This window comes from Canis lupus, chromosome 5 (genome assembly GCF_003254725.2).
Source record: "Canis lupus dingo isolate Sandy chromosome 5, ASM325472v2, whole genome shotgun sequence".
In the NCBI taxonomy this organism is placed as follows: Eukaryota; Metazoa; Chordata; class Mammalia; order Carnivora; family Canidae; genus Canis; species Canis lupus.
In genome coordinates, this window is record NC_064247.1 from 75,943,701 (window position 1) to 75,966,204 (window position 22,504).

At 42.6% G+C, this 22,504-nt stretch overlaps 1 protein-coding gene across 2 annotated transcripts in view; it reads left to right on the forward strand.

The window, feature by feature from the left end:
• The window catches only part of WDR59 (WD repeat domain 59), a 104,126-nt gene extending 83,852 nt beyond the window's left edge, over nucleotides 1-20,274 (forward strand). For both annotated transcript variants that reach the window (XM_025426830.3, XM_025426831.3), the window contains 6 exons: nucleotides 8,012-8,124; nucleotides 9,483-9,633; nucleotides 9,713-9,785; nucleotides 11,668-11,794; nucleotides 11,949-12,091; nucleotides 19,534-20,274. In XM_025426830.3, coding sequence (XP_025282615.1) covers nucleotides 8,012-8,124; nucleotides 9,483-9,633; nucleotides 9,713-9,785; nucleotides 11,668-11,794; nucleotides 11,949-12,091; nucleotides 19,534-19,769 — 843 coding nt within the window. In that variant the 3' untranslated portion in view covers nucleotides 19,770-20,274. The remainder of the gene's footprint in view (nucleotides 1-8,011; nucleotides 8,125-9,482; nucleotides 9,634-9,712; nucleotides 9,786-11,667; nucleotides 11,795-11,948; nucleotides 12,092-19,533) is intronic.
• Nucleotides 20,275-22,504: the final 2,230 nt, after the last annotated feature.

Below are 22,504 nucleotides of genomic sequence, written 5' to 3' on the forward strand. Positions count from 1 at the left end.
AGGTGGTATCTCATTGTGGTTTTGATTTGTATTTCCCTGATGGCCAGTGATGCAGAGCATTTTCTCATGTGCTTGTTGGCCATGTCTATGTCTTCCTCAGTGAAATTTCTCTTCATATCTTTTGCCCATTTCATGATTGGATTGTTTGTTTCTTTGCTGTTGAGTTTAATAAGTTCTTTATAGATCTTGGATACTAGCCCTTTATCTGATATGTGATTTGCAAATATCTTCTCCCATTCTGTAGATTGTCTTTTAGTTTTGTTGACTGTTTCTTTTGCTGTGGAAGCCTTTTATTTTGATGAAGTCCCAATAATTCAGTTTTGCTTTTGTTTCTCTTGCCCTCATGGATGTATCTTGCAAGAAGTTGCTGTGGCCAAGTTCAAAAAGGGTGTTGCCTGTGTTCTCCTCTAGGATTTTGATGGAATCTTGTCTCACATTTAGATCTTTCATCCATTTTGAGTTTACCTTTGTGTATGGTATAAGAGAATGATCTAGTTTCATTCTTCTGCATGTAGCTATCCAATTTTCCCTGGACTATTTATTGAAGAGACTGTCTTTTTTCCAGTGGATAGTCTTTCCTGCTTTGTCGAATATTAGTTGACCATAAAGTTGAAGGTCCACTTCTGGATTCTCTAATTCTGTTCCATTGATTTATGTATCTGTTCATGTATCTTGTTTTAATCGATACTCCTGTGCTTGAGTATATTAGTGCCACCTATTTTATTCATTTATTAATTTAAAAGATTTTATTCATTTATTTGTGAGAGACACAGAGAGGCAGAGATACAGGCAGAAAGAGAAGGAGGTTCCCTGTGGGGAGCCCAATGTGGGACTTGATCCCAGGACCCTGGGATCATGCCTGAGCTGAAAACAGATGCTCAACTGCTGAGCAACCCAGGTGCCCCAGTGCCACCTAACTTAATTGATTCTTAACATACCTGATGTGGGTTTTTTTACTTGTTTTTCAATATTTTTGTTTATTTTTTTCTTAGATTATAGACTCCTCGATTAAAGTCTGTATTTTCTTCCTTTCAAGTTTCTCACAGTCTAGTATACTGTTTTCCAGTTAGTGGTCATATAATGATGTATTGGTACTAAGAAAGATTTCCCAAAAGTAGTATTCCATTTTTAAAAGTGTGGAAGGAAGGAGGTTCTGTTGATGGCATGATGTTTTTAATATTAGTGTGTACTAAATCTTGGATTTAATAGACACCTAGTGGATATTAGTTTCTTCCTGATGACCCCAAGCCCTAAGAGATTTCAGTTTTGGAGATATTCCTCAGATTTGATGTCAACAAAAAGAAAGTCAAGTCTATTTTGTTCTGGCCTATTTTTCTTCAGCTTTGAGGGTATACTGGAACTTTTGTAATGAAAGCAACAGTTTCCCATTACTTGGGCAAAGGACAGATCTGAAATGTGGTCCAGAATGCTTTTTTCCCCCTCTCTCTGCCTGTTCACTAATGAAGCAGTGGAAGAAATCACTTGAGACAACCCATTGGGGTTAATGCATGGTATCATTTCTTTGAAGTTTGCTTAATAAAAGTTTTTTTTTTAAATTTATTTTTTATTGGTGTTCAATTTACTAACATACAGAATAACCCCCAGTGCCCGTCACCCATTCACTCCCACCCCCCGCCCTCCTCCCCTTCTACCACCCCTAGTTCGTTTCCCAGAGTTAGCAGTCTTTACGTTCTGTCTCTCTTTCTGATATTTCCCACACATTTCTTCCCCCTTCCCTTATATTCCCTTTCACTATTATTTATATTCCCCAAATGAATGAGAACATATAATGTTTGTCCTTCTCCGACTGGCTTACTTCACTCAGCATAATACCCTCCAGTTCCATCCACGTTGAAGCAAATGGTGGGTATTTGTCATTTCTAATAGCTGAGTAATATTCCATTGTATACATAAACCACATCTTCTTTATCCATTCATCTTTCGTTGGACACCGAGGCTCCTTCCACAGTTTGGCTATTGTAGCCATTGCTGCTATAAACATCAGGGTGCAGGTGTCCCGGCGTTTCATTGCATTTGTATCTTTGGGGTAAATCCCCAACAGTGCAATTACTGGGTCGTAGGGCAGGTCTATTTTTAACTGTTTGAGGAACCTCCACACAGTTTTCCAGAGTGGCTACACCAGTTCACATTCCCACCAACAGTGTATGAGGGTTCCCTTTTCTCCACATCCTCTCCAACATTTGTTGTTTCCTGCCTTGTTAATTTTCCCCATTCTCACTGGTGTGAGGTGGTATCTCATTGTGGTTTTGATTTGTATTTCCCTGATGGCAAGTGATGCAGAGCATTTTCTCATATGCATGTTGGCCATGTCTATGTCCTCCTCTGTGAGATTTCTGTTCATGTCTTTTGCCCATTTCATGATTGGATTGTTTGTTTCTTTGCTGTTGAGTTTAATAAGTTCTTTATAGATCTTGGATACTAGCCCTTTATCTGATATGTCATTTGCAAATATCTTCTCCCATTCTGTAGGTTGTCTTTGAGTTTTGTTGACTGTATCCTTTGCTGTGCAAAAGCTTCTTATCTTGATGAAGTCCCAATAGTTCATTTTTGCTTTTGTTTCTTTTGCCTTCGTGGATGTATCTTGCAAGAAGTTACTATGGCCGAGTTCAAAAAGGGTGTTGCCTGTGTTCTTCTCTAGGATTTTGATGGAATCTTGTCTCACATTTAGATCTTTCATCCATTTTGAGTTTATCTTTGTGTATGGTGAAAGAGAGTGGTCTAGTTTCATTCTTCTGCATGTGGATGTCCAATTTTCCCAGCACCATTTGTTGAAGAGACTGTCTTTCTTCCAATGGATAGTCTTTCCTCCTTTATCGAATATTAGTTGCCCATAAAGTTCAGGGTCCACTTCTGGATTCTCTATTCTGTTCCACTGATCTATGTGTCTGTTTTTGTGCCAGTACCACACTGTCTTGATGACCACAGCTTTGTAGTACAACCTGAAATCCAGCATTGTGATGCCCCCAGCTCTGGTTTTCTTTTTTAATATTCCCCTGGCTATTCGGGGTCTTTTCTGATTCCACACAAATCTTAAAATAATTTGTTCTAACTCTCTGAAGAAAGTCCATGGTATTTTGATAGGGATTGCATTAAACGTGTATATTGCCCTGGGTAACATTGACATTTTCACAATATTAATTCTGCCAGTCCATGAGCATGGAATATTTTTCCATCTCTTTGTGTCTTCCTCAATTTCTTTCAGAAGTGTTCTATAGTTTTGAGGGTATAGATCCTTTACATCTTTGGTTAGGTTTATTCCTAGGTATCTTATGCTTTTGGGTGCAATTGTAAATGGGATTGACTCCTTAATTTCTCTTTCTTCAGTCTCATTGTTAGTGTATAGAAATGCCACTGACTTCTGGGCATTGATTTTGTATCCTGCCATGCTACCGAATTGCTGTATGAGTTCTAGCAATCTTGGGGTAGAGACTTTTGGGTTTTCTATGTAGAGTATCATGTCATCGGCGAAGAGGGAGAGTTTGACTTCTTCTTTGCCAATTTGAATGCCTTTAATGTCTTTTTGTTGTCTGATTGCTGAGGCTAGGACTTCCAGTACTATGTTGAACAGCAGTGGTGAGAGTGGACATCCCTGTCTTGTTCCTGATCTTAGGGGAAAGGCTCCCAGTGCTTCCCCATTGAGAATGATATTTGCTGTGGGCTTTTCATAGATGGCTTTTAAGATGTCGAGGAATGTTCCCTCTATCCCTACACTCTGAAGAGTTTTGATCAGGAATGGATGCTGTATTTTGTCAAATGCTTTCTCTGCATCTAATGAGAGGATCATATGGTTCTTGGTTTTTCTCTTGCTGATATGATGAATCACATTGATTGTTTTACGGGTGTTGAACCAGCCTTGTGTCCCAGGGATAAATCCTACTTGGTCATGGTGAATAATTTTTTTAATGTACTGTTGGATCCTATTGGCCAGTATCTTGTTGAGAATTTTTGCATCCATGTTCATCAGGGATATTGGTCTGTAATTCTCCTTTTTGGTGGGGTCTTTGTCTGGTTTTGGAATTAAGGTGATGCTGGCCTCATAGAACGAATTTGGAAGTACTCCATCTCTTTCTATCTTTCCAAACAGCTTTAGGAGAATAGGTATGGTTTCTTCTTTAAACATTTGATAGAATTCCCCTGGGAAGCCATCTGGCCCTGGACTCTTGTGTCTTGGGAGGTTTTTGATGACTGCTTCAATTTCCTCCCTGGTTATTGGCCTGTTCAGGTTTTCTATTTCTTCCTGTTCCAGTTTTGGTAGTTTGTGGCTTTCCAGGAATGCGTCCATTTCTTCTAGATTGCCTAATTTATTGGTGTATAGCTGTTCATAATATGTTTTTAAAATCGTTTGTATTTCCTTGGTGTTGGTAGTGATCTCTCCTTTCTCATTCATGATTTTATTAATTTGAGTCTTCTCTCTCTTCTTTTTAATAAGGCTGGCTAATGGTTTATCTATCTTGTTAATTCTTTCAAAGAACCAACTCCTGGTTTTGTTGATCTGTTCCACAGTTCTTCTGGTCTCGATTTCGTTGAGTTCTGCTCGAATCTTTATTAACTCCCTTCTTCTCTTGGGTGTAGGATCTATTTGCTGTTTTTTCTCTAGCTCCTTTATGTGTAAGGTTAGCTTTTGTATTTGAGTTCTTTCCAGTTTTTGAATGGATGCTTGTATTGCGATGTATTTCCCCCTTAGGACTGCTTTTGCTGCATCCCAAAGATTTTGAACGGTTGTATCTTCATTCTCATTAGTTTCCATGAATCTTTTTAATTCTTCCTTAATTTCCTGGTTAACCCTTTTATCTTTTAGCAGGATGGTCCTTAACCTCCACGTGTTTGAGGTCCTTCCAAACTTCTTGTTGTGATTTAGTTCTAATTTCAAGGCATTATGGTCTGAGAATATGCAGGGGACAATCCCAATCTTTTGGTATCGGTTCAGACCCGATTTGTGACCAAATATGTGGTCTATTCTGGAGAAAGTTCCATGTGCGCTTGAGAAGAATGTGTATTCAGTTGAGTTTGGATGTAAAGTTCTGTAGATATCTGTGAAATCCATCTGGTCCAGTGTATCATTTAAAGCTCTCGTTTCTTTGGAGATGTTGTGCTTAGAAGACCTATCGAGTATAGAAAGAGCTAGATTGAAGTCACCAAGTATAAGTGTATTATTATCTAAGTATTTCTTCACTTTGGTTAATAATTGATTTATATATTTGGCAGCTCCCACATTCGGGGCATATATATTGAGGATTGTTAAGTCCTCTTGTTGAATAGATCCTTTAAGTATGATATAGTGTCCCTCTTCATCTCTCACTACAGTCTTTGGGGTAAATTTTAGTTTATCTGATATAAGGATGGCTACCCCTGCTTTCTTTTGAGGACCATTCGAATGGTAAATGGTTCTCCAACCTTTTATTTTCAGGCTGTAGGTGTCCTTCTGTCTAAAATGAGTCTCTTGTAGACAGCAAATAGATGGGTCCTGCTTTTTTATCCAGTCTGAAACCCTGCGCCTTTTGATGGGGTCATTAAGCCCGTTCACATTCAGAGTTACTATTGAGAGATATGAGTTTAGTGTCATCATGATATCTATTCAGTCCTTGTTTTTGTGGACTGTTCCACTGAACTTCTTCTTAAAGGGGAATTTTAAGAGTCCCCCTTAAAATTTCTTGCAGAGCTGGTTTGGAGGTCACATATTCTTTCAGTTGCTGCCTGTCTTGGAAGCTCTTTATCTCTCCTTCCATTTTGAATGAGAGCCTTGCTGGATAAAGTATTCTTGGTTGCATGTTCTTCTCATTTAGGACCCTGAATATATCCTGCCAGCCCTTTCTGGCCTGCCAGGTCTCTGTGGAGAGGTCTGCTGTTACCCTAATACTCCTCCCCATAAAAGTCAGGGATTTCTTGTCTCTTGCTGCTTTAAGGATCTTCTCTTTATCTTTGGAATTTGCAAGCTTCACTATTAAATGTCGAGGTGTTGAACGGTTTTTATTGATTTTAGGGGGGGATCTCTCTATTTCCTGGATCTGAATGCCTGTTTCCCTTCCCAGGTTAGGAAAGTTTTCAGCTAGAATTTGTTCAAATACATATTCTGGCCCTCTGTCCCTTTCGGCGCCCTCGGGAACCCCAATTAAACGTAGGTTTTTCTTTCTCAGGCTGTCGTTTATTTCCCTTAATCTATCCTCATGGTCTTTTAATTGTTTGTCTCTTTTTTCCTCAGTTTCCCTCTTTGCTATCAAGTTGTCTTCTATGTCACTCACTCGTTCTTCCACCTCGTTAACCCTCGTCGTTAGGACTTCTAGTTTGGATTGCATCTCATTCAATTGATTTTTAATTTCTGCCTGATTAGCTCTAAATTCTGCAGTCATGAAGTCTCTTGAGTCCTTTATACTTTTTTCTAGAGCCACCAGTAGCTGTATAATAGTGCTTCTGAATTGGCTTTCTGACATTGAATTGTAATCCAGATTTTGTAACTCTGTGGGAGAGAGGACTGTTTCTGATTCTTTCTTTTGAGGTGAGGTTTTCCTTCTAGTCATTTTGCTCAGTGCAGAGTGGCCAAAAGCAAGTTGTATTGGGAAAAAGAGAAAAAGAGAGGAGAGAAAGAAGGAAAGAAAAGAGAAAGAGAAAAAAAAGGGAAGAAAAAAAAAACGAAAAAAAAAAAAGAAAAAGAGAAAGAAAAAGAAAGGAGAAAAAAAGGGGGGTGGGGGAAGGAAACAAATCAAAAAGCAAAACAAAACAAAACAAAACAAAACAAAAAAGAACCACGGGGGAGTATCTTCTGATTCTGTGTACTTTAAGTCCCTTGGCTTCTCCTGGAAGTTGTCAGTCTAGCTGGTGTTCTGGGGGAGGGGCCTGCTGTGCTGATTTTCAGGTGTTAGCAGTTGGGGGAGCTGCTGTGCCCCTCCTGGTGCAGGGCTCAGTGGGGGTTGTTTACCCCGTGAGGCCGCAGGAGGAACAGCCCCAGTGGCGGGCCAGCTCTGGAAACCTGGATTCAGCTCCGGCAGGAACTCCGTCTGCAGGGCCTGGAGGCTCCGGGGCGGGGCCGCTGATCTGCTCAGCTGGGGCAGGAGCGTCCTCGCTGTCCTGGGAGGCTGTCCTGGGCCCTCCCGGCCTCTGCCTGTCCCGGGGGAGGCGGGATCCTGGGCTGTGTCCCGGCGCCCTGTGCTCCGGGGCCTGCGCTGGTGGATTCGCGCTCCCGGGCCGCGCAACCCCCTCCGCGGAGCTGCCGCCCGAGCCCCTCCGAGCTGCTCCTGGAACCGCGCAGCCCCCTCCGCACGGAGCCTCTTCCTCTGCCCGAGCCCCTCCGAGCTGCTCCGGGTCCCGCCGGGTCCCGCCGTGCGCGCTGCAGCCCTTAGGGAGCTCGGCGCACTCTCCTGGGCGCGCAGTTGCTCTGTTACTGTCCCGGGGAGCCCGAGGGCATCCCCGCCCTCCTGGGTCCTGCTCCAACTCCCCACGAGCCCCTTTCCGCCCGGGAAGGTTGGTGCAGCTCCTGCTCCTCCGGGTCGGGGCTCTCCTGTCCTGGGGACACTCGCCCCGGCCTCAGCCCGGCTCCTCGCGGGGGCCCCCCTTGGAGGCCTTTGTTTCTTTACTTCTTTTTCCCCGTCTTCCTACCTTGGTAGAAGCGTGAACTCTTCTCACTGTTGCATTCCAGGTGTTCTCTCTTTAATTCTCAGGCCGAATTCATAGATTTTCAGGATGATTGGAAGGTTTTCTAGGTAATTTGGTGGGGACAGGTGATTTGGAGACCCTAATCTTCCGCCATCTTGCTCCTCCCCTCTTAATAAAAGTTTTTAAGACTAGTGTTTCTCGAGCATTACAGTCCCCAGAGTATTGTGTTAAAATGCAAATTTGATTTGATATATCTGGAAGGGGGCTTCATGTTCTCAGTTTTTATTGCCCTGAGAGCATCAAGGCTGTAGGCTGTGTGTGGAGGAGAGGTGAGGTTCTTTCATGTTTCCTGGTCCTGTCCTGACCAGTCTGACTTTGAGTGTTTCTCTTCAATCTGTTCCAGGTTTGGTCGCTGGCTACAGTTGCTACAGATCTTTGCCTTGGTCCGAAGTCTGACCCAGATTTGGAAACACCCTGGGCTCGACATCCCTTTGGGCGACAGCTGCTCGAGTCCTTGTAGGTTTTAAGAGCTAAATGTGAGGAAAACAAGTAATATAAATTTTAGGTCTTTTAAGCATTTGTAAGCGTTTTCATCGAAGAGGTCTGAGAATGGGCAAAAGTGAGATCTTTCACGTTAATGCTACAATAATATCTGTGCAGAACTAACATAACAGAAGGAAGTATACAGTATTTGTCATTTACAACAGGGATTTGAGACTTGTGTCCTTTAGAGATTTGTGCTTTAGCCCATAAGTCACACCAGTCTGAACACAGGAGTTTGAACTCTTGAAATGGTAAATTTCTTGAGTGCTATAGAGCTTTGCCTCCAAGAGCAGATTCTCTAATTCCATGTTGACTTACGCATTTTTCAAGGGCAATGATATTTTTCACCCTATTTGGCAGTTTATGGAAACACCAAATTTGTGTTGGATTTATTGCACTGAAATGTGGCAAGCTGGAAATACAATGTGAAAATGGTTTACCACAAAAAAAAAAAAAAGAAAAAAAAGAAAATGGTTTACCACAGATCATACCACTCAAACCTTTATACTGTGAGGCTCAGAGCCTGATAGAGAAGCTCTAATTCCTTCAGGTAGAGGATTGCTTGACTTACTTGTTAAGGCTGGACGTGGGACCTATGCTGAAGCTTCAGTTGCAAATGGTGATGCAGGGATGATAATGGTTGTTCTGTCCACATCACATAAGGCTCAGATATGATGGTGTGAAAACACTTTAAGAGATACTAGACATTGGTTGGTAGGAAAGTATCAGTATCATTCCATTCCCAAAGGCCAAGTTGCTCTGATCACTACCTCACATCCTGGTTAATAATCCTAAAAGGAGCAAAGAGGATGTAAGTACCTAAAAGGTAAAAATATTCCTTGTTATTCTTATTTAATAACTCATATCCGTAATTCCACATTTGAGTCTATTTCCAGCTCTCCATACTGTGGTGGTGGTGGTACAGTGTTCTGAGCACCTTCACATAGCATTGGTTATGAGTGAAGAGTGATTCTTGGAGTTGGGGAGACCAGGAGCACATGCATGGTTTCATTCAGTTGTTAGTTTAGTCCACTTAGTTCTTGGGGAAGCTACATTCAAGTCTGAGCCATGCCTGGATGCCAACCAGAAGCTTTCAGATGGGCTATTCAGCTCATTTATAATACTTGGATACATTCTTTTCCAAAACAAATTTAGCCAAACTCAAGAGTATAAGCTTCTGAATCTGGAGAAAGCCCTGGTTCCTGATGGGTTTGTGAGGCTGAATTGAGAATCCCTCCTTCTGCCCTTCTGTCAACAGCTCACCACAACTATGACAGTTATCCTTCCTCTATCTCTTTTCTTGACTTTTTTTCTCTCTTTTTTCCCTCCAGGTTGGCTCATTACTGCCGACTCCGGGATGTCCAGACCTTGGCCATGCTCTGCAGCGTGTTTGAAGCCCAGTCTCGGCCTCAGGGAATACCAAACCCCTTTGGACCCTTTCCTGGCCGGTCCTCTAACCTTATGGTGTCCCACAGCCGATATGTAAGCTGGAGGCCTTGTGTTTTGTATCTGACTTCCCTAAGGGAAACCTGTTCTGATATGGCTCCTCTTTGTCCTGCAGCCTAGCTTTACTTCCTCGGGCTCCTGCTCAAGCATGTCAGACCCAGGGCTCAATGCTGGTGGCTGGAACATAGGTTGGTATGGAGCTGGCTTGGCCACGCTGGATTTCTAGAACTCTGAAAACTGTGTGTGAATCATTAATGTGTAAACTTCAGTTGATAGATACACTATATTTTCCTTGTTTCTCATTTCTCTTCAAATTTAATGTACGGGGATGCTGTAGTTAGTTAGCAAGGCCCAGACCCGTACAGGCCAGTTTCCGGTATGTCTTTGTGCCTTGCCAGGACTGACAGTGGGACTTCTCATTGTTCACCCCTAGAAACCCACCCCCATCATTTACCACTTCTTGTTACCTGTCTCTTCCCATGTACCTCTTCTCAATGTGGAGAAAGAAAGACAAGCCTGATTCTAGCTGGCCATAAGGGTCTCTTTGACAAATAAGTGTGTTTGTATTTTCCGGATATTTGAAATTTCTTTTTAAAAATCATCTTAATTTTCTTTTTTCTTTTGTTTTTTTTTAAGGCATTATTTATTTATTTGACAAGCAGGGGGAGCAACAGGCAGAGGGAGAGGGAGAAGCAAGCTCCCCATGGAACAGGGAGCCCGATGTGTGGCCTGACCCCACGACCCTGGGATCGTGATCTGAGCCGAAGGCAGACGCTTAACCAACTGAGCCACCCAGGCAACCCCCCCTTTTCTTTTCTTTATTTTTTTTCAAAATTTTTTCTTATTTTATATAGAACTTGAATGAGCTTGGTGATTTAGTTTCCCAGTCTATAGAATCGAAGCTACACTTGTAGAGACTTTGAAGTAGGACGTGGAGCCTGTTAGAGGCAGGGCAGGCAAAGAAGTCATAGTTACAGTTGTTTGATAATAAGAGATAAAAGGTAATAAAAAAATAGACCCAAATGAAAAATAGTAGTTTGTGGCCAATAAGTACGGTGTCAAATAATTTCCTGAGAGTATATCGCTCTCTTGCCAACAATGATTCTGTGTCATACAGAAAAACATTGTACCAGTACCATTTGCACAAGGCCAGGAAAATTCATTTTATGATATTCAGAATAGTTTTCAAACTATGAAACTTCAAAATGTTTGAAATTTTAAAATGTTCCAACAAGTGAAGTTTTTCTTTCCTAGAAAGACATTTCCCATTTAGGGGAATGAGGTGGGAAAGACAGAAATCTTGTTCCTTTAATTTTCTTTATTATAAAAGTAATAACTGGGGGTGCCTTGGTGGCTCAGTCAGGTAAGCATGCAACTCTTGGTTTCAGCTCAGGTCATAATCTCAGGGTCATGAGAGTGAGCCCCACATCAGGCTCCATGCTCAGTGGGGAGTCTGCTGGAGGTTCTTTCTCTCCTCCTCTCTCTGTCCCTCACCCCTGCTTGCATGCATGTATGAACATTCTCTCTCTCTCTCAAATAAATAAATAAATAAATGTTTTTAAAAAAAAGTAATACATGCCCAGTGGGGGGAAAAAAAACCGAAAAGTATTAGAGAAGAAAATAATCATCACTGAACCTGCACCTAGAAATAATGTCTGTTAATATTCCAAAACATTTTCCTAGTCTGTGTGTGTGTGTGTGTGTGAAGGGCCATTCTATATATATGCTTTTGTGTTGTGTTTTTAATTTTATCATGAACATTTTCTCATGTCCTTTAAAAAGTCTGTATCAGTAATGACTGTTTTATCTAATATTCTGTGTCACTGTGCCATAATTTGTAGCTTAATCATCATGTGTGTACTTACTTATCAGGTTACCTTAACAGTAAGTATCTAGATGAAAAGGTAAGGCTAGGAAAGAGTCCAGTTTAGTTCTATTTCTCAGCATCTTCAGCTTAGCTTATTTTTCTTCCAGCGACTAAATTGAGCACACTCTGCATTATATGAGTTTTCAGACACTTCCCATGCTGCCTCTCATTTCGCTCTTTCCTTCCCATTTGATTTGCTTCAGCGGGAAGAGAGGCAGAACATGTCTCCTCCCCTTGGGGAGAGTCTTCCCCAGAAGAAATCCGTTTTGGCAGTCTTACCTACAGCGATCCTCGTGAGCGAGAACGTGATCAGCATGATAAAAATAAAAGGTAACAGCCTTCCCCAGCAAGGGCTGCAGTTTCATAATGCTTGGATTCCCCCAAATCAAGACTCTTGCTGTAAGAAAGGTATGTTACGTGCCTTTGGTATCGAGCTTGTTTCTTCTTAAAGGAACTGACAGGAAATCTTTTGAGTTTTATCCAGGCTTCTGGACCCCGCCAATACCCAGCAATTTGATGACTTTAAGAAATGCTATGGAGAAATCCTCTATCGCTGGGGTCTGAGAGAGAAACGAGCTGAGGTGCTGAAGTTTGTCTCCTGTCCTCCTGATCCTCACAAAGGGATTGGTGAATATGAGTTTCTTTTCCTATCACTCTCTGAAAAGGCCTATAATTTATTTTGTAACATAAGACTTGGAGTGAAGTCTTTTAGCTGCTCACAAGCAGAAATTTCTGAAGCATTCGAAGTCTGCTCTAACCTTCCAAAAACCCTTTCATTCCATGACAAGAATAAATTTCTCTTCTAAGTGGAAGTAATTTTAAACACAGTACTTAGATGTCGATTTGAAGGAGGGGTACTCATTCATATATTCAACTAATATATATCAGGCTAGCACATTCCTTCCCCTCGTGGAACTCACAGACTAGTGGGGGAGAAAAATTTAAAAATTAGAGGTTGTGATCAGTGTTAATGAGCAAACATAAAGGATGTTGGTGCAGGGAGAGCAAGGAGGGAGGATTTCAGGTGATGTTTGGCCAAAAGGCCTTTCTGAGGGGCTGAGACTAAAGGATGAGAAACCATCTGTGCAGAGAGCAGCAGACATCAAACAAGTGAAGCAAGGACAGTGGCTAGAACACAGTGAGTGAGAAGAGGGGTACCAAATTAGATTGTAAGATAATTAGGGACTTGCAAGTCATGGTACAGAATTAGGATGTATTCTGAGTTCAATGGTAAACTTCAAAGGGTTTTAAGAGGTATAAGTGACATGCTCTGGTTCCTATTTTAAGAGAATCACTGGCTATTATATGAAGAAAGGCTTGGAGGGGGAGGGGTAGAAGTTTGAAGACTGTTAGGGTAGTCTGAGGGAGATGACTGCCTAGCCCTGGGCGATGTCAACAGAGGGGGAGAGGGGGATGGATTAGGAATACATTTCAGAGGTAGACTCAGCATGATATGCTAACAAATTGGATGTGGGATTGAGAGGAAGGGACAAAACTTAGATGATTCCTAGGTTTCCATCTTGGGCAACTGAGGGGGGTGCGTGGTGGTGTCATATTCTCAGATAGAAGAGGCTGGAAGAGAATTAAGAGGTCTGTTTGGGACAGACCATACAAGTCATCTAGGCTGCCAGATGTGAGTCTGGAGCTCAAACGGGAGCCTGGGGGGAGAACTAGCAATTTGGGAATCTTCAGCATGTAGGTGGTACTTGGAGCTGTGAGAATGCGTATGACCTGGGACCTGGGGGTGGGGAGGGAGAGTACAGGGAGAGTGAGAGCCTGCCCACTCTGGGCCTTGAGAGAAGCCAGCACTCGCAGCTTGAATCTAGAGGAAGAGCCAGGAACAGACTCAGAAGGCAACACCAGTGAGTTTTAAGGAGAAGCAAGAGTGTAATCTGAAAGGAGCTAAGAGAAGAGATGTGTTTTAAAGGGTGACATGGAGGGTGATCTGAGCACACACTGATTCCCTCTCTCCCCCACACACCTCCACCAAAGCATCTATCCAGAGCTTTCCTGAAAAGGCATAACTGAGGGGAGTAATGTCAGCATACCCTTGAGGACCAGGGAGGCAGGTATCTTAGTGGTAGCTGATGTTACGAGGCCTGAACTGACAGGCAGAGAAACAACCACACGTGACAGAACCACCGCCCCTACTCCCAATGGATCAGGGTTTGGTGATGCCCAGCGCCTCTAGGAGTGGTACGAAGGTGAGACTAAACACAGGAGGATTGTTTGATAAGCCCTTCTAGGCTCCCCACGTCCCTGCAGGTTATGACTCTTCCTCTACTACAACAGAAATTTCATCCTCCAGAGAAGGCAGACACTTTTCCAGATTGAAAGGGCCCACCAAGCACCTCGTGTGGTGAGTGAAGACAGACCTGGGATAGAGAGAGTACTCTGGGAGCTTCCAGGGAGGGACAACAGGACACACAGAGAGGATAAGGAATGTGGGCACTACCACACCTCTCAGGAGTGGTGAGCTGGATACTGAAAGGGAGACGACGATGCAGCAATGCCTTTGGAATTCTCCAGAAAATGATTTCTAACCCAGGATCCTGCCCCAAATGATCAGTCCTGTGTGAAAGTAAACCTTCAGCCTATCTAGGAAAGCAGAGTCAGGTGACGGTAAAGGGAGATCCACATAGCTGACCCAGAGACAGACCCTTCCAGGTTGGTTTCAGGAACGTTTCCAAGAAGAGAAAGTTAGGGTAATACCTAGTAGATTTCAGTGTCCAGTATATTTATAGAGATTCAGATATTTGAGAGAGGGTTTGCAAGTGAATTATGGTAAGCAAATTAAGCAAACAAAAACAAAATGGTTGCTAAGGAAAACCAAATGTGCAAGAAAGGAAAAGTTGTCATGGTACGTGGCTTGGCTTAAATACTGTTCACCTGGCTAGATGATGTGAAAATAAAATGTTGATCTAACCAAGTAATAATAGAACTGTGTGGGGAAGATGAGGCATGGGGTATATATGTGGTTAGATGGATTGAGGAGTGAAAAAAGCTTCCACAGGAAAGTTGAGATAATGCTGAAATGTGGAAATTAAGAATTAGCTTCATAAATGGGTAGAAACCAAAAGTTACATGAGTTGGAAGGATTTCCTCCAGGGAGTGATGGGCGAGGGAGTGGAAGGGAATACTGATTTTGTTAATAAGACATATAGCATTATTTGACTCATTAAGTTGTGTGTATATAGTTTTAATTTAAAAAGCCCAAACAAGGGGTACCTGGCTGGCTCAGTTGGTGGAGCAGATGACTCTCAGTGTCAGGGTTTTGAGTCTGAGCCCCACATTGGGTGTAGAGATTACTTAAAATCTTAAAAAACAAACCAAAGTAATACAGAGATTTAGATACTGAATAACAAGGATTTTTTTTTTTAAGATTTTATTTATTTATTAGGGAAAGCACAAGCTAGTGGCAGAGGGAGAAGCAGGCTCCCACTGAGCAGGGAGCCTGATGCGGAGCTTGATCCCTGGACCCTGAGAACATGACCTGAGCAGAAGGCAGATGCTTAACTTACTGAGCCACCCAGGCACCCCAACAAGGATTATTTTAATATGGATTATTTTGGCATATGTACTTGAGGAAATGCAAAGACGCAAAAGGCTATTTGGGCAATATATTTTTCAGAGCATCTAAGCACATGAAAGTGTACCAGAGAAAGAACAATGAAGACCTGGAACAATTTGTCTTTTAGAATTAGTATTCAGACAAATATATGAATCACAGAGATTGGTAACTGATACATTGCGCTCTTAGTGACATCTATTATTGTAAGCATCATGCCAGGTTATGTTGGCCATAGAAGGAAACACAAGGTGTGGTTTGGGGGTGGTGTCAATAAGTCTGTAATCCAGTTAGAGAAGTAAAACAGGAACTCATGAAGACTTAAATGATACTGATGAATGAATAGTATGTTCTAATATCATTACAAACAGAATTGCAAGATTTCAACAGGGGTAGGATTATGAAAGATACACTCACACACAAATGCATTACGTATTTTCATCTTTATTATTTATTACTTTGGAAGATTTGGACTGCTCAAATCTAGCGAATAGCAGATATTGAGAGAAAAATACTACAGAGTTCCCAGGACTACAGTTAGTCTCCAACTGCTGGAAAACCAGCAGTTTCCTCTTGGACTTATCACATCTGCAAGGGTCATCCCATATCAGCAGCAAATTTTAGGAATAAAATGGTTTTCTTTGAAGGGGTTAGATTAATAAGAAGGGCTCAAGGCTTCATTTGAGGGGATAATGCTAGACAGAATATTTTTTTCATAAACCATCTCCATTACAAGATGATTTTCGATTTTGTTTTTTCCCATTGTGCTATGTGGCACTTGATCATCATGGTGGCAGAGCAAGGCATTTGACCGCCCCCCAGATTTGCCCCAGAGATGTGCGTCTGTCTGCTTAAATTTTGTTCAGCAATTTTCTACTTCCATTTATTAACTTAATGTCTTATTTATTTACATTTGGTTTTATTCACATTTGTGTAATTGATGATAATTAATACACACAGCTCTCCTGCATGTAAGGCTATGTGATGCTAAGCCTTTGGAACTGGCTTCTATCTGGAGGTTTCTTTCTTTCTTTCTTTTTTTTTTTTTTTTTTAAAGATTTATTTATTTATGATAGACATGGAGAGAGAGAGAGAGAGAGGCAGAGACACAGGAGGAGGGAGAAGCAGGCTCCATGCCAGGAGCCCGACGCGGGACTCGATCCCGGGACTCCAGGATCACACCCTGGGCCAAAGGCAGGGGCCAAACCGCTGAGCAACCCAGGGATCCCCTATCTGGGGGTTTCATAAAGCCTTGGGAATCATAATTTCTTTTTTTTTTTTTTAAGATTTTATTTATTCAGGAGAGACAGAGAGAGAGGCAGAGACATAGGTAGAGGGAGAAGCAGGCTTTTTGAGAGGAGCCTGATGTGGGACTCGATTCCAGGACCCTAGGATCACAACCTGAGCCAAAGACAGATGCTCAACCACTGAGCCACCCAGGTGCCCCAAGAACCATAATTTGATCATTTATGTGCCAGACGTACTTTTCTTGTCCTTACTAATTTGTCCATTAGGAAGCACAAATGATCCATTTCACATTTGCTGGATTTTACCTGCAAAGCCTACACCCTTGGTCATATGCTTCCTTCCCAGAGGTCCCCAAGTTTGTCAGTATTCCTGTAAAAGACACCTTGACAGCTTGTGATTTCACACAAACTCTGCATCCCTTCGTATCTCCAGATGTGGTGAGAGTCAGCATCAGCATAGCCCAGATGTGTGCCTGTCCTTCTCAACTAACGGCCATTCTGTTATGTATAACAGAGGCAAGAGAGAAAAGAGAGGCAAGAGAGAAATATTAGAATTACATTTAGTGACTTAGTGTTTTTGTATCCCCTATCTTTGTGAGTTTATATCTACCTAGAAATTGTCCACATCCTCCCAAATGATTCATTAATTAACTAAGTGAAATATCAGTTCAAAATCTTAAAGTTAGTAATGATTTTAGAGATTACATTCAAACTGACATAGTATGGAGAAGCACAGTTACCAATGACATACTGAAATTTTCAGAGAGAGAACGTTTTAATAATTTTGCCCAGATAGATATGGAGAATAATTAAGTTCACATTTACAGTAATCTCAAATGTCAAAGAACCCCTTTTTATTTATTTTTTTATTTTTAAAAAAAATTTTTTTAAAGATTTTATTTATTTATGAGAGACACAGAGACAGAGAGAGAGAGAGGCAGAGACACAGGCAGAGGGAGAAGCAGGCTCCATGCGGGGACCCCGACATAGGACTCGATCCCGGACTCCAGGGTCATGCCCTGGGCCAAAGGCAGGCGCTAAACCGCTGAGCCACCCAGGGATCCCCACATTCTCATATTTTTAAAGGTTGAATCTTATCAAACCAATAAAATTAGTCAAGGAAATGTAAGAAATTTCAACTAATTAGGCTTTTCACAAGAACATTAATCAAAATCTTTCCTAACAAAGAAAGTTATGCATAGGGTGACAAGACATGGCTATTTTTCACCAAACTTATCAAACCAGTTTAATTTGTCTCAGGATTTACCAGAACTGGGACTACCATTAAATTTTTCCTTAGTTACCATGTATTTTAAAAGTTTTTATTGGGGGGGACACCTGGGTGGTTCAGTGGTTGAGTGTCTGCCTTTGGCTTGATCCTGGGGTCCTGGGATTGAGTCCTGTATCAGGCTCCCTGCAGGGAGCCTGCTTCTCCCTCTGCTTATTCTCTGCCTCTCTGTGTGTCTCTCATGAATAATATTAAAATCTATTTAAAAAAAATAAAAGTCTTTACGGGTACATTTTTGTGATTGCCCTTTGTCCTGAGGCAGAGGAACTGGCCCTGGTACAAGAAAGGAACCTTCCTCCATTATGGGAGGGGAGAAGTAGATGAACAGGAAGGGAAATTTGAAGGTTTGGCAGCTGGAGGTGAATGCTTGTGTTTTCTCAGGGAAAAGGAGAGGCCATTAGGTGAGAGAGGAGGCAGGCAGTGAGGTGGGTCAAGAGCCCATGGGCTGTGGTAGAGGCAAGAAGTGCCATCGGGAAAGTGGCATAGAAGCCACTGTGCAACACTGGGAGTTGGTTGGTTGGGTGTTGTGTGTTTAGTGAGAAGTGTATCTTGCCATTGGGCCTTCCCTCAGGAGCGCTGGGGGCAGACATCGAGTGGGTAGCTGAAAGCTTCCATCTGGGCTGGAGGTTCTGCTGGATGGTACCCTGGAGGGAGAATTGGGAATACTTGCAAAAAAGTGATGATAATGTCATGCCACTTAGGCTGGCCCTAGGGGAAATTCTCGCTAGAAAGGGTGAAAGGGTGGAGGCAAGGACCTGGGAGGCCAGGTGTGCACAGGGTTGGGGGGTAGCTTTTGAAGCTTTTGGCACCACTAGGGATGGTGCCAAGAACTGGGGTCAAGAGAAGATTAAGAACCAAGGACAGAATCCTGAGGGAACCAGGGTGGGGGAGTTGTCCAGAGTGCCATAGATGAGGGCAGACAAGAGGCAAGGATGGCAAAGCCAGGTGGCATTTCCTCAAAGGGAGAGGGTGACAGTCTTCAGGCAGTAATGGGGCACAGGTCTGCTGTTCCTGTCCCAGCACTCCTTGGGACTCTGGACCCATGCAGCCTTTCCTCCAGAGGCTGGCAGAGGCGGTAGGCTGCAGGCAGGGCCAGGTGCCAAGGGCACTGTTGGAAGAGAGTGTGCAGCCATGGGAAGGTTTGTTCCTGGGGGACACACTGGAAGCTGGGCAGGGGAGATGGGATCAACACAGGCCGCCAGGACTCAGGGTCATGGCTGCGGCGCACAAGGATGTGGATGGTGGGTTAGCCCTCAGGGTCTGGGGACCAGCTGTCAGGGGGTCCTGACCACAGAGTCCTGAACGGCTTGTCTTGTGCCTCTTGCTCATTGGTGTACAGTAAGGAAGACACTGTGACTCTGATCAGCTGTTGCCAGATTTCACTGAGTCCTTCAGTTCTGTCAACAAACAATTGGTGGCCACCTCTCTGAGCCAGGCCCCTGCAGCCATGGGCATAGAGGATTAGGCATAACCACCACCTGGGGTTTTCACTCCAGGCCTCCCAACCTGGGCATCTTCTGCACTGTCCACCTGCACCCAGCCTGCAGTGACAGCAACTTGTCTGCTTCTGCTGTTTGTTTGTTTGTTTGTTTGTTTATTTATTTATTTATTTATTTATTTTTAAGATTTTATTTCTTTATTCATGAGAGAGAGACAGAGACAGAGAGACAGACAGAGACAGGCAGAGACACAGGCAGAGGGAGAAGCAGGCTCCATGCAGGGAGCCTGATGTGGGACTCGATCCTGGGTCTCCAGGATCACACCCCAGGCTGAAGGCAGCACTAAACCGCTGAGCCACTGGGGCTGCCCTGCTTCTGCTGTTTAAATAAAAAAGAGAGTCATTGTTGTAATAGAATCCCTGCAGACTCCTAAGATGCATACTTCATTCTTACTCACAGCACCCAGTTTCCTTTTGCAGAACTAACTTACCATGTCTCTTGTTTTGGCCACCTTCAACCATTTGCAGAGTTTGGTGTGTACTGCAGCCACTGCCGGAGTGAGGTCCGTGGCACACAGTGTGCCATCTGCAAAGGCTTTACCTTCCAGTGTGCCATCTGCCATGTGGCGGTACGAGGATCGTCCAATTTCTGCCTGACCTGCGGACATGGTGGGCACACCAGCCACATGATGGAGTGGTTTCGGACCCAAGAGGTGTGTCCCACTGGGTGTGGATGTCACTGCCTACTTGAGAGTACATTCTGAACTCACAGACCATGGGAGTTGTCGCAAATCCCAGAGGATCCCATAATGTTGGATGACAAGCTATCCACCAGGAAGGAGGCTCCAGAAAGCCATTCCCAACTAGGCTAGAGCATGTTCCCCTCAAAGACTGACACAGCACCAGCTGTTCATGAGCTTTTGCTTCCCTTCTGCTTGGCTGTTGATGGCATGGATGTCACCAGGAAAGAGGAGGGCAGATGTGCAGAACCATATAGCCAGGTGGGAATTTTCTCGAAAAGCATCTGCCTCCAGAGCTGTGTTTACCTTCAAAGTGTTAATCATAAACCACTAAATGGCATCCTTTCTGTTGCCATTTCAGACCAAGGTCAGATGCAAAGGATGGTCTCCTGAGCAGGACAGTCAACATTAACTTAGTTGACAAGTGGGTCTGTGATATAAGTTGGTACATTTAAATGAACTGATGAATAGTGGCCTTTTAAAAATGATACTTAAATTATAAATATATGATGTACTTAAGGATTCTAAAGATGTCTCTTTTGTTTGTTATTTATTTCTCTTCAAGCTGTTCTCCCTTGGCTAATAAAATTCAGGTAATTGTTCTGAAAAAAAAAAAAAAGACGAAGAAGGTTGAACAATGTTTTAGTGAATTCCTGTTTCTAATTGAAGTTAACTCTTTTGGATAGGACCAAAGTCAGTACTCAGTACTCAGATTTTCAAAGGAAATGCTGATTTACTCTTGTCATCTGACAGGAGAAAATGGAATTTGTTATTTAAGTTTCTTTCCAACCCCAAGAGCCTTTTTTTTTTTTTTTTTAAGATTAACTCCTTTATTTTAGAGAGAGAATGGAGTTGGGGGGGTGGGGGCGGGCAGATGAAGAAGGAGAGAAAATCCTAAGCAGACCCTGCGCTGAGCACAGAGCCTGATGAGGGCTCGATCCCATGACTCAGATCATTACCTGAGCCGAAACCAAGAGTTGGATGCTCAACTGACTGCTCTATCCAGGCGCCCCAACCCCTAGTCATTTTTTTAATGTTTATTTTTTTAAAATATGTATTTATTTGAGAAGCAGGGAGAGTGGCAGAGGGAGAGGGAAGAAGCAGGCTCCCCATGGAGTAAGGAGCTTGGCTTGGAGCTTGATCCCAGGATCCTGGTATCATGACTTGAGCTAAAGGCAGACACTCAACCAAGTACTCCTCTCCAAGAGTCTTAATCATTTCATTTAGCAAAAGGATAATGAGATGGCTTCATAGCATTGATATTCAAGTGTCCCATTGCTCCTGAGCAGGTTGGCTGAGTTCCAGTAAGTTCCTTCCACTCTTCATTTGGGCTCCCTCACAGACTTTGTATTTTTTGTTTATGTGCATTCTAAGTGGCTGTGACTCAGATGTCCACCTGTTTTATTCTCAAAATGATTTTCAACTCTTCACATATATGTGCCAGGAAAGAGAAATCTTAGAATTTTACAATCCCAAGTTGATTAACTTAAGAAATATAAGTACATATCTCAAAATTTGTTGTACATCACTGTTTTTTATTTTTTAAAAGATTTTATTTATTTATTCATGAGAGGCAGAGACACAGGCAGAGGGAGAAGCAGGCTCCATGCAGGGAGCTCAACATGGGACTCGATCCTGAGTTTCCAGGATCACACACCTTAGGCTACAGGCGGCACTAAGCTGCTGCGCCACCGGGGCTGCCCACATCACTGTTTTAAACTATAGGTCAGGACCTAGTATTAGTATATAAAAGCCAACATTAAAGAAATGGAATAGAGTAGAAGAGAAATGATGAGCATGTACCATACAAGGGGTAAATATCATTTTCTGTGACTTGTTTATGAGTGTATATGTACACATTCTCACACATGTATAATGAATCACAATTTAATTCATTTCTTACTAAGGGTTGTGGTCAAAGCATTGTTTCAGATGATGCTTTTACTTTGTCCCCTGTTTTGCCAGGTGCAGAACACCATGATGTAAGGGAAGTTTGGATTGTATGGAGTGAGAGCAGAGGTTTAGCCTGGTCTCTGATCAAGGTCAGATGCCAGCATCTCTGCAGAATGAGCTGAGTAGGTGCAACAGGTAGTTTGGGAGGGTTATAAAGGAGGTGACCCAGGAAACCTGGATTCGTCCACTATTTTTCACTTGTTTGTATTGAGGCTGCTGTAAGGTGATCACAGAATAGGTTGACTGATTTACAGTAAGATAAAAGATCTGTCATGTTCCTCAGTGAAATCACACCATTTGCAGAGAACAGTCTTTCTGTTCCCCACTGCTCAAGCTAATATAAAATCTGTCTCTATCTGTCCCCATCAACAATTAGGTGTTTTTATTGTCTTGGTTTATTATTGTAAGAACCTTATCTTCTAAAACTGAAAAATCTTCTAAAACTGAAAAATCTAAATAATGGGTATTAAGAAACTTAAAGCTTAAAAGATTACACACAGTGTCTTTCAATATGTGTGTAACTTTTGAATTTCTAAGTTACCAGAACAAAAAGCCTAATGTTTATTATTTGTCTATTTATTTTCAAAAATCTAATATTTAAAAAAATAGTCACATTTGCGAGGGAGCAGGAAGATGATAGCAGATTGGGAGGACCCTAGACTTGTCTCAGCCCATGAATACAACTAGATAACTATCAAATCATCCTAAACACCCCAGAAGTTGACATGAAGACTGACAGAACAAACTCCTCAACTAAAGGGAAAGAAGAGGACCCACCAAAGAAGGTAGGGAGTGTGGAAACATGG